General features: G+C 39.9%; 2 protein-coding genes, 1 non-coding gene and 1 pseudogene across 4 annotated transcripts in view; 2 read left to right on the top strand and 2 right to left on the bottom strand.

Annotated features, from left to right (window-relative positions):
- The first annotated feature begins 29 nt into the window (after window positions 1–29).
- On the top strand, window positions 30–2,592 carry LOC144651306 (proteasome subunit alpha type-7-B-like). Its single transcript, XM_078511250.1, has 7 exons — window positions 30–240; window positions 356–482; window positions 555–679; window positions 1,024–1,146; window positions 1,394–1,513; window positions 1,690–1,752; window positions 2,165–2,592. The coding sequence occupies exons 1-7, from the start codon at window positions 136–138 to the stop codon at window positions 2,270–2,272; spliced, it is 771 nt and encodes a 256-aa protein (XP_078367376.1). The 5' UTR covers window positions 30–135; the 3' UTR covers window positions 2,273–2,592.
- Window positions 832–903, top strand: Trnae-cuc (transfer RNA glutamic acid (anticodon CUC)). Its single transcript has one exon. It is a non-coding gene; the product is annotated as a tRNA-Glu (tRNA).
- Window positions 2,593–4,840: 2,248 nt separating the features above from the next.
- Window positions 4,841–11,288, bottom strand: part of LOC144651190 (5-oxoprolinase-like) — a 197,323-nt gene continuing 190,875 nt past the window's right edge. The window contains exon 41 of the transcript XR_013570268.1: window positions 4,841–4,853. The gene's annotated coding sequence lies outside the window, so the exon portion shown is untranslated. The remainder of the gene's footprint in view (window positions 4,854–11,288) is intronic.
- LOC144649170 (uncharacterized) lies at window positions 5,950–10,368 on the bottom strand (annotated as a pseudogene). Its single transcript, XR_013569848.1, has 6 exons — window positions 10,029–10,368; window positions 9,130–9,191; window positions 8,267–8,356; window positions 7,382–7,444; window positions 7,116–7,265; window positions 5,950–6,585 (listed from the first exon to the last, which is right to left on the bottom strand). The product of XR_013569848.1 is annotated as an uncharacterized LOC144649170 (transcript).

Here is an 11,288-nt window from a genome sequence, read left to right as displayed (position 1 = left end):
AGCTTCACGGGATATCTGCATTCAGCCTGGTTACTGAGCCCAGTGCAAAGTCATTCTGTTCCCTTGCGCTTAGAAGTTTCACTTCACTTCTTCACTGTTTTTATTCAGTTAAAAAATACTACACACAAATCCGACATGTCAGGAGGCTCGTACGATAGAGCGATAACCATATTTTCGCCCGATGGACATCTTTTTCAAGTGGAATATGCACAAGAAGCCGTAAAGAAAGGTTCAACCGCTGTACGTAAAATTTCTTTGAACTTTTGATTTTTGCCCAATTTTTGTACAAAACTATTTTGCCACTTGTGTTCGTTTAGGTTGTGAATTAAGAAATATGTTTATTTTCATTTTATAGGTTGGAGTTCGTGGTAAAAACATTGTCGTTCTTGGAGTTGAGAGAAAAGCGGTCGCCAAACTTCAAGAACCTCGAACCGTCCGAAAAATTTGCTCGTTGGATGACCACGTTGTTATGGCTTTCGCAGGTAATGAAACATTTTAAAAAGAGGCAATAAGGAACTTTCCGTTTAATTTTTGTTTTGCAATTTCTGTCGTAGGTTTGACGGCGGACGCCAGAATTTTAGTGAACAGAGCGCGAGTAGAGTGTCAGAGCCACAAGCTTACTGTAGAAGATCCTGTAACGCTAGAGTACATTACAAGATATATCGCAACGCTAAAACAGGTAGAAAATAGTAATCTGTGTTGTTTTGGTACAAAAAAATGCTGTTAATTTTAGCGACAATACCGAAAACGGCATATTTAAACCTTGATGCAAATGTGACCACGTGATAGATCTATTGATATAATTAAATTTCTTCGCTCACTGTTGTCAAATCCCATATGGTCTAGTGGTTAGGATCCGGCGCTCTCACCGCCGTGGCCCGGGTTCGATTCCCGGTGTGGGAATGACATTTTTTTTCCTTTTTCTTTTTTTCCCAGTAAGTTTTAGTGTGTTGGTTTTTATTTATCTTTTTGCTGTTTTTTTTTTTCTACTCATAATCATTTTATATAATTTGATTATTTCAGCGCTATACCCAAAGCAATGGTCGGCGTCCTTTTGGTATTTCTACCCTTATTGTTGGATTTGATGATGATGGTACACCACGTCTTTACCAAACTGATCCATCAGGGACATATCATGCTTGGAAGGTAACATCTTCCCTGAAAATTCCTTGAATTCTATTTAAATCAGCCCGAGACAATTTTGTTAACACTGAACAACCTTAAATAATAATAACTCACATTACAAGATCTGAAATTTTAGCAAAAGAAAGCTTTCAACTGTATACAATACAATACAATCACAGTCTTCTTCAGTCTTTTTGAACATCCTTGTCCTTTGTCGGCTTATTATTATATAATGATTTTTTACACTCAGACATTTTTTCTTTCCCAGGCAAATGCCATTGGCCGCAGTGCAAAAACTGTTCGGGAATTTTTAGAGAAGCACTACACAGATGAAGTAGCTGATTCTGATGACGAGACAATTAAACTAGCCATTAAAGCACTTCTTGAGGTAAGTAGATGATTGTGTTCAGTTGTTTCTCTTGTATTTTCTAGTGGTATTATATTTAGCACTCACTCCTGGCAGGCAGCCAAGAATGACAAGGACATAACACTGGACATGAGAATGACAAAGAATTAACAAGAAATGAAAAAATGAGAAGCTTCAATAAATGTCTTATTTTTTAGGTGGTGCAATCAGGAGGAAAGAATATTGAACTTGCTGTAATGAAGAAAGGAGAAACTCTTAAGGTAAACACAGTTTTTGGCCTGCAAGTTTTCCTTGTTGAAATCCTACATTTCTTAGATTGTTTAATACTGAGAGTAAATAAAGTGAAGTGAGCACTTCCACCATTTTTTCGACAAAAGAGAACTATTGATCCATTCCAGAGTACACCTATTTTTTTGGAAGAACTACAGCTACATTAGCTTGGAATTTTAAGTGTTCTAATTTGTTGATGATGAGTGAAAGGTTTTGCTGCCTTTAATAACTTCAATTAGGTTTTGGTCTGTCTTTAGCTGTAACTTTAAATAATTATTAGTTCGACTTCTTATCATTAGATCTAACAAACTTAAAAATAACCAATCCCTGCACCCTTTTATTTCTAACTCAGGTGTCTTACTTTGATTCTGATTTTGGTTCAATGCATTTTTTTTCCTGCAGATTTTACAGCCAGATGAGGTCGATAAATTTGTTGAAGTCATAGAGAAAGAAAAGGAAGCAGAGGCTGAAAAGAAGAAGAAAGAAAAGGCCACAGGATCCGCTAAATAAAACTTTACAAACTTTTATCATTTTTCTACCGATAGTCTTGAACTGTACCAACCTCTGTCACGTTTCTGTCATTAATGCACTTGACCACTGTAACCAATCAAAATTTGAGGAAGACACCATGTGAGATAAACAACACGTGATAACAGCCAGGTTACGTGTCCATCAATCTAGGTGTCAAAGCTTTTCATTTGCACTAAAAGTGATGGCTCGATTTGGTTTGTCAGGTGTGCATGGCACAGGTTTACCCTTCTGTTAGTTGTACAGAGATACATGTGGTGTCCTTCAACAGAAATGTTGTGATTAAACAACAAATTATATGAGCACTGTGATTGAGTTGGATCATGTTTACTATGAGTAGTGCCGTCTGATATATCAGTCAATTGTCTGTCTAGTTTATAAGCTTTTATTGAAACTAAAGTGTTCAGGGTATAAAAATTGCACGCTGATTAAATTAACACAAAAAGCTGGTAAGTCTAGAAAGACGATGAATTTTTTCGATTGATATGTTTTACTAAACGAATTAGTCATTATTTGTATCTTATAATAATTTAGTGCTTGAGAGTCCAGTTCCTTTATATATTTTCGCGTTTAGTGACCTTAGTAACTTATTCGACCTAAGTCACGGTTTTGTCCCTGCCCGCTCGCTTTCTCTTAGTCGATTATCAACTGAAAGTCAGTCGTTTTTTTGCTCAGAAATCCAGGGGCGACGACAAGCGAACGTAATAACGAGCTATGAGTAGCGCGGGCGCCGGAAGAAGAGCGATTTCACTTTTTTTCGGCGCCCTCACAACTCGCACTGGCAGCTCGCAGCTTCGTCGCTCGTATATCACGCTCGCTCGTTGGTCCCCTGGATTTCCGAGCAAAAAAAGAAACTGCGTGCAGTCTTACTGAAAGTTATTTGATAAGGGAAGAGCTGAGGTTTTGTGCATTAGCCTTACTTCGTGCAAAGTGGGAGAACGCGTAGAGACCGAGATGTTTTTAGTCTCCTGTTGAGAAAAGGAGTTATTGGCAACAAGTCAACCGCTACGGAAATCTAAATTTAAAAAAAAAAATCAACTTCTGAATACGTGACTATTATTTGTCATCGACGTTTCTAACTAACCAAATGGTAGGTCGAACACTGTTCTCCTCCGGATAGCACATGAAAAAAAAAAATGGCTAGAACAAGGTCCGAGTGAGAGCCCATGGCAACACCACCATTCTGATCGCTGTACTGGCCATCAAACAAGAAATGACTTTTCCTTGAGGACTTAGTGGTAAACAAGAGTAAATCTTTTAAAACAGACCAAGGGGACTTTGGTGGATAAGCTAACATGACTATCTTAGCCCTCAAAAAAAATTCTGTCCAGGAGGTCTTTTAATCTTGTACATAACTTGTCACCGCATGCCAGGAAATGTGAAATGAAACCGGTCCTAGTTATGTGTACGTGATCTGTACAGCCCCCGAAATGATCCCGACCCCGAAATGATCCCCAACCCCGAAATGATCCCCAAATTGACCCCGAAATGATCCCGACCCCGAAATGATCCCCAAAGTTTTTTACCTCGACCCTGAAATGATCCCCAATAATTTTGGGAATGGCGTTAAATCGTAGGAAGTGGATTGCTCAATAATAAGGAAAACTGAGGCCGTAAAGTAGAGCAAATCTTAAAATAAATGGATTTTTTTACGGCCTCAGTTTCCGTTCAGTTATTGAGCAATCCACATTCCTACGCTTGTACGCCATTCCAAAAATTACTTGGGGATCATTTCAGGGTCGGCGTGAAAAACTATGGGGATCATTTCGGGGTCGGGATCATTTCGGGGTCAATTTGGGGATCATTTCGGGGTTGGGGATCATTTCGGGGTCGGGATCATTTCGGGGGCTGTACAGATCTGTTTCTTGTGTCACGCAGTTTCTGCTTTCGCGGTTTTGAAACGTGCCGGTGAATCTTCTTTAAGAATATTATTTGCTAAATTGTCGATATCGGCATCGTTTGCGACCTTAAATCGATGATAAATGTTTCATAAGTTTTCCGGGCAACACGGTCAAGTTTGAGTCGGCGTTTTGGTGTTTTTGTATCAGCTATTCGACATTGGATATCCGACGGACAGCCGAAAGTATAAGTGGACTGTGGTAAGTTACAAATGTAAAAGCAAGTCAACGAAAATAATATCGGTAAAAGCGAGATCAACAGTAACTTCTGCCGCGGACACAAGTTGAACGTATGAAGATTGGGGCTTTCAAGGAGTCGATTGTTGTAGTCTTCACGACATGAATTGAGTAGCATTGTTACCAATTTTAAAAGTGTTTTTATCGCATTTTTGTGACATGTTCCTCGCTACACTGCAAAACTCGTATGGGTGAATGCGAAACAGGAAAGCCATGCAAGATTGTGCAAGGGTTTCGTCTAATAAACGAAAAGAGATTCGGCATTTTCGTCTAATGGTTACTGTTGCCGGGTTAATTTATTCTGGCGGGAAATACGAGGAAACGCAATTCGCAAGCAGCGCGGCTCGCCGCCGTTCATCCAAGATAGAACCAAGACAAACACCGCAGCACAATGGTAAGTTGTATTTTTTTTATTTGTGGAATATAAACTTGAGCTTGGGTTTTCAGTTTCACTACGGTCGCTTATGTCAAGCAATGTAATAATAATCAGCTTGCGGTGCTTAAACCTGGCTAATCGCGCGCTGACTTATTTCGCTCTACTAACCTCGCGCTAATTTTTTCTGTCTTACTTGGGCGGTGAGTTCTTTACTGAGCTCTTGTTATCTGTGGGCAGAATATTAACCTCGCGCTAAATTATTCTGCCTTACTTGGGTAGTGAACTGAGTTCTTTACTGAGCTCTTGTTATCTGTGGGCAGAATATAACCTCGCGCTAAATTATTCTGTCTTACTGGGGTAGTGAGCTGAGTTCTTTACTGAGTTCTTGTTATCTGTGGGCAGAATATAACCTCGCGCTAAATTATTCTGTCTTACTGGGATAGTGAGCTGAGTTCTTTACTGAGCTCTTGTTATCTGTGGGCAGAATATTAACCTCGCGCTAAATTACTCTGTCTTACTGGGGTAGTGAGTTCTTTACTGAGCTCTTGTTATCTGTGGGCAGAATATAACCTCGCGCTAAATTATTCTGTCTTACTGGGGTAGTGAGCTGAGTTCTTTACTGAGCTCTTGTTATCTGTGGGCAGAATATTAACCTCACGCTAAATTTTTCTTTCTTGCTTTGTTGGTTTGTTCAATATTTATCTTGCTTTTTTTTTTTTTCAATCCGCGATTGAAATTTTATTGAGCTGTTTTAAGACATGAACATCAAAACCTCTCTCCTCCGCAGAGGTCTCTTTCGTGTTTCGGGCTGGGAAATAGGGAGAGGAACGGGGAGAGGCGAAAAGTAAGTGCGCGGAGCCTGGAGAGAATCGAAACGAATGTTTTTTCGCCTTCCCCCACGAAAGAGGCCTCTGCGGAGGAGAGAGCATCAAAACCCAAATCCGGCTAATATCTGCTTTTTCTTTCTCCACAGAGAAGCCGCGGCTGTTATGACTGACACCTCACTGTACATTGCGGCAGTTCAACGTGTGAACTACGATCTTATGTTACCGATCTTAATCCCCTTAATGGAGAAATATTCTCCACTAAGGGGATTAAGATCTAATTTGCATAATTTTTTTTTTGAGGACTAAGCTCGTCATGAATATAATTTGCTGAGAAAGATTTGTATTGTCTCGTCATTAAGTGGTGACGGTGGTGAACAGCGAACTAACATCAAAAGAGCACAAAAACTCGTTGCTGTGGTTGTTCGTCTTGGTCCATTCTGTTAGATACGTCGATGACACTTTGAACTTATTGTGAATTGTTTATTTGGTACAAACGGCACATGTCAGTTCTCTACCATTAACATACGGGAGGCATGGTAAAGAGCCACAACTTCCTTGTACAAGATAAAGCAGTGCGCCATCTTTATCAGCTTGGGTACCAGGGACATACTCAGCTTCCCTGTCAACGCAGATGTAGTCTCGAACGCTCTTGTGGCCATAAATTAGCTGTCATTAAGTACCCGTGATACTCTTTGGTCCAACCAGACGGACAATCATTCCTTGCGGGCATCATCAGTTGTGAACCACGTGACTTGACGTAACACACGGTACATGGAGCCTCGTGGTCATGCAGGTTGTTTGTAAAAGGATTGAATGAGCTCACTTCATATTCAGTTCCGTATATAGCGCCAGTACTCTGCCAGCTGTCGCTATATCTATCGTACTTTGGGTTGTTTGGTAGACATAGGTATTTTCCACCACCACCAACATGGTTATAATGGCCGCTTCCGATAATTCCTAAACCCAGGAGAGAAACATTAACTCAGTAACAGATCGAAACAGATAATGCGCGCTAAAACATTTTTATCATATGATATGTGACACTGCAACCCTAGGTAATATCCCAAGGTGACGAACAAATCGACGACTCGCTAATCGGTAATGTTTGTTGTTATATAGTTTTATAAATTACACCTCAGTGCTCTCTGCGATGAATTCTTTACCTTGCTTTCGATAAAATTCTGACATTTCTTCACAAGTAACCATGCAGTGATATTCAATTTTAATTTTTAATTCAATTTATAACTTTTATTGCTTTATAGTCTCAGCACGTATTACAAGTAGCGCCATAAAATCCTAAGAATTCGTTTGCGATTTCTTTTGCGATATGTTTAAAGGGGAAGAAGGATCAAAAATTTTCCATTGATCTTTTTTCCCTCAAACATATCTCATGAAGAATTTTGATGCATACCAAAGGTCAAGTTGCAGGTTAGAGTCAAATTAGAACGCAATTGTAACATATCCTGTTCAAAATGTTCTGTACTTACCTGTGTACACAACCTGAGCATCTCCACCGCAGCTTGTCCGGCCCCAGCGCACGTACTTGACACCAGACAGCCCCTGCCCATCCTGTCCCTTTTGTCCTTTGGGTCCAGTGGGTCCTTGTGTACCAGTCTTTCCACTTGGGCCAATATCTCCTGAAACGTTTCGATTAGGGCTTTTTACATTCTCTGTACTAAAACTAGTGGTAATACTGTCAAAACGATGGCTCTTATATTCGTGTTGTTTGTAATTTAACCTTTTTTATTGTTACCTTTTGGTCCAGGTAAGCCTTGTGGTCCAGTGAGCCCTTTTCTGCCTTCACGGCCGTCACGACCTGGGTGTGTGAGTATTGGTAATGTTATGTAGGGACTAGACGTAAGCTACGAAAATGCAATTTACAAGAATTTTAAAACATCACGCGTAGGGTAAAGCCTTAACGAGCTTTTATACGATCACTCCGAGAAAATTACAAACGCAAATTAAAAAAAAAATAATGATAAATGATTCATCTGCTCTCAGCCAATGTCTCAATGCTCTCGATGTAGTATTAAATTTTTTCATTCATACAATAAAATAAAAAAGGAAAAGCGATAAAGAAAGCAATTCCTTTCATTACTTCCCAAAATATATGATCACTAAGGGACTGTCAGAATTTTGTCCAGCAAAAATGACTTTTGATATTTACACTAGACTATAAGCGGTTCTTTTTTCCCTCAGTTTGTCAAACGAGGAATGAAACAGGCGCGAGACAAATAGCCTCGTGGACCTTTCGCGACCAAAGATTCCTTCCTTTCGCCAGCGAGTTTTTTGTGTCCCTTCGATTTCTCCCTGGACGATGACGAACTTAAAAGAAAAAAAGAACTGCTCGTAGACTGTATTTATATATACTCCCTCTTAAAGTACGTGAGCTTTTGCGAAAGGCCCGATAGAAAACCTGAAGTCGTACGTTCCTGTTTTTTGGCTTAACTGCACTTAAAAAGAGATTAAAACATAAAGAAAACACGAAGCTTACTGATAAGATATCAATTCAGATTTCCCAGTAGTGAATTGCTGAATATGTCACACAGTTGTTGGTTTCACCTTGCTTGCATTTGACTTTGACCAGGAAGTGAAAGGTTTACAGGAAGAAAACGCTCCTTTGCCGTTTTTCTCTTACCTGGTATCCCTGGTGTTCCCAGGTGTCCTGGTAACCCTGGTGGTCCCGGGGGACCCGCGGGACCATCCCTGCCGTCCCGTCCGTCCCTTCCTATGTAAAGGCAAATAATAATGATCAGTGTCTAGTTGCTCTCCAATCTTTGTTTTCAGTGCCAGGAAGGAGGTTCTTCTAAGAAATCTGGTCAATTTGAATAAATGAAAATTATCTTGATGAAACATGGTCTTAGCCTGCAAAACTGGTGATTGATCAGTCCTGTAGAAAAGAAGGCAGGATTTCCTTTTCTCTTTTTTATTATGCAAATCGAATTGTAGTCAGTGAAAACGGCAAACTTTCTTCGTTACCGTCATTTACGAAGAGAATTTTTGATGTGGTCTAAAACAGAGTAACGCACGCAAAACAGCACGGAGCACAATTACGTTACTCTTGACAGCACTGTCTTGACCTGCATAAGGTGCAGACGTTTGTGCACAAAAACTCCGCCAGATACTCGGCATCCTTTGGCCAAATGTCATCACGAACTAGAAAATGTGGGCAAGAACTGGACAAGGCGATGTAGCAACCACGATAAAACGAAGGAAGTAGAAATGGATTGGCCATAACTTGAGGAAGGAGAAAGAGATTACCACTAGCATGGCAATGATATGGAATCCTCGGAGAAAAAGGTAAAGGAAAAGATCAAAACAGTCGTGGAGACGTACAGTGATGAGGCGCTGAAGAACATCGGGAAGACGTGGGCCAAAGGATTTGTCAATATTTAGTTGAACATTGGAAATCCGAATTCAAACCATCATTTTCTAAGCAGGTCCCTGCAGCCTCTTTTACTGTTAACGGGCCTTAAGAGGAAAATGTCTTCAAAAACGAACCTTTACATGATTCTCTTGTTCGTAACTCGTCTCTAGGAGAGGATTTGTTTTCCCGGAGAGCCCTGAAAAAAAAAAGAAACAGAAAATTACATACAGGCTCCAAACAAATGAACCGGCTTCTTGTTGAGATGTTTCATTTCCAGTGGCACTTAATTTATAAATTGTTCTTTACCAATTTATAATAAATTTAACTAGACCGAAGAGAAGTTGACCTGATAATCTTAGCAAAGACTCCCTGGCTGAGAACCAAATTCTTCCACGGAAGTTACAAAAAAGTATGTAGATTGCCTTTGGATAGTTGAACTCGTAAATCGTCTTCTTTTGACATTCAACATGCTGTACAGAATGTCCACGTCCTAAGGAAATGTGTAAATAGATCAGCTAACTGAAGGGCTGCTGCTTAATTTTTTTCGTCTTCTATCTCAAGAATATTTAGGAAACATCTCACGATGTGACTAAAAGTATATCTCCTCTCTCCCCTCCAACCATCCAACCACACCCAAATAGTGATACCTGCCCCTGTCTCCTAACAGCTCTCTTCCAGGCTCCACGCGACCGTCTTGGAATTATAAATACGCGATACGACTGGGAACGAAACTCAGACGAGGCAAATTCACGTGATAAGCTACACCATGTAAATTTTCTGCATATCTTGATTATTGAACGTACAAGAGCAAACACTATCTCGACCTATGCTACTGTTAGTGTATGATAACCTTAACTTATTTAAAGATCCCGAAATTAACTATGACAAGAAACTAATGTCTTGGATCATCTTGAGATGGCATTTTTCCAATATAATTTAATTTAGCTCAAAACAATCAGCGTGACGTGTGACTTTTTCCACTGCATAAGTTGGTCAGTAATTATCCTTCAAAGAAGAAAAGAATCTCACTTACCTGAATTCTAGAACTTTCAATCGTTTCTCAAGGCTTGTAAGACTCAAGGCCTGCGCTCTCTTTTTCCTCACAAGTAAGGCTCTAGCATCACGCCGTTCATCTTTGCTGTTATACTGACGTGCTGGAAAGAGCTTCGTGAGCGTGCTCTCAAATGTGTTCATATTGTCATCGATCGCAGCCAATCTCTGTTTCATTTGTTGTTGTTCCAAAAACAAGACGGCGTTGCACAACACGAGGAAAACAACCACTACTGCATATAACATGCAACGGAGAATCTCCGCCGAGAAGCGGCCTTTTGTCTTTCGTTCTTTATCGTCTCGCTCCATGACAAATACTGAAACTGACCACGACAGAGATGTCGCCAGTGATGTTTTAGCCTTATTTTGCCTCGAATGAAAATGATCAATTATGCCTTGTCGTTTTGATGAGGTGTCGCAGAGAGATTTTGGCGTACTTCCAGATGAACTTGAAGATAAGAAAATGATTAGAGAGATATTCTAACTTTTATTTCTCGAAATTTCTGTTATTTAGTTCTTAGAACACTTAGGTTTGTAAAGCTTTTAAAGCTCGGCATGGCAATGATCAGTTCTGGTAATAAAAGTCGGGAAAGGTCTTTTTAAAAAATATGGTAAATCTCTTATACCGTAAAATTCCGGTTTTAAGCCCCCCGCTTATAAGTCCCCCCGGTTATAGGCCCATCAACCTGGAAACAAAAAAATACATCCAGTTATAAGCCCCCCCGGATGACAGTACTGAACAGGGCTAAATGTTGCTTTTTTGTGCGTTTTAACTTAAAAACGTATTTCGATCAACACTCCTGAGGCTCTTTTAGAAACGTTTTTTTCCTTCCGCTTATAAGCCCTCCCGAATATAAGCCCCTCCGCTTATAAGCCCACCCAAAAACCCTTACGAAGTTCTATAAGCCCAGGGCTTATAAGCGGAATTCTACGGTATGTTAGATAGAACTTGATCACATAACTTATGGACGGAATCCAAAACCTGATTATGATTATAAAGATCTCGTATTTCTAAATCGGATTGTTATCTTCAGAAAGTCGAATTAATTCCTATTTGAATACCAGACAGGTCAAATACATTTTATATATATATTGTTTCATTTTTCATTGCGTGGTTTTACAACATTTATCAGGGCTGTCCTTCTATTTTCTGGTTCTGCAAGATCTAATTAGTAAATAAAACTCTATAAATTCAAACCTTTCTTTGTTGAGGGGGTGGCGGAGAGTCAAGGCGGAGAGAGGC

The sequence above is a fragment of the Oculina patagonica genome, chromosome 4 (genome assembly GCF_052425735.1).
Source record: "Oculina patagonica isolate OP01 chromosome 4, crgOcupat, whole genome shotgun sequence".
Classification (NCBI taxonomy): Eukaryota; Metazoa; Cnidaria; class Anthozoa; order Scleractinia; family Oculinidae; genus Oculina; species Oculina patagonica.
The sequence above is the reverse complement of the archived record's forward strand: the minus strand, read 5'-3'. Positions and strand labels throughout refer to the sequence as shown.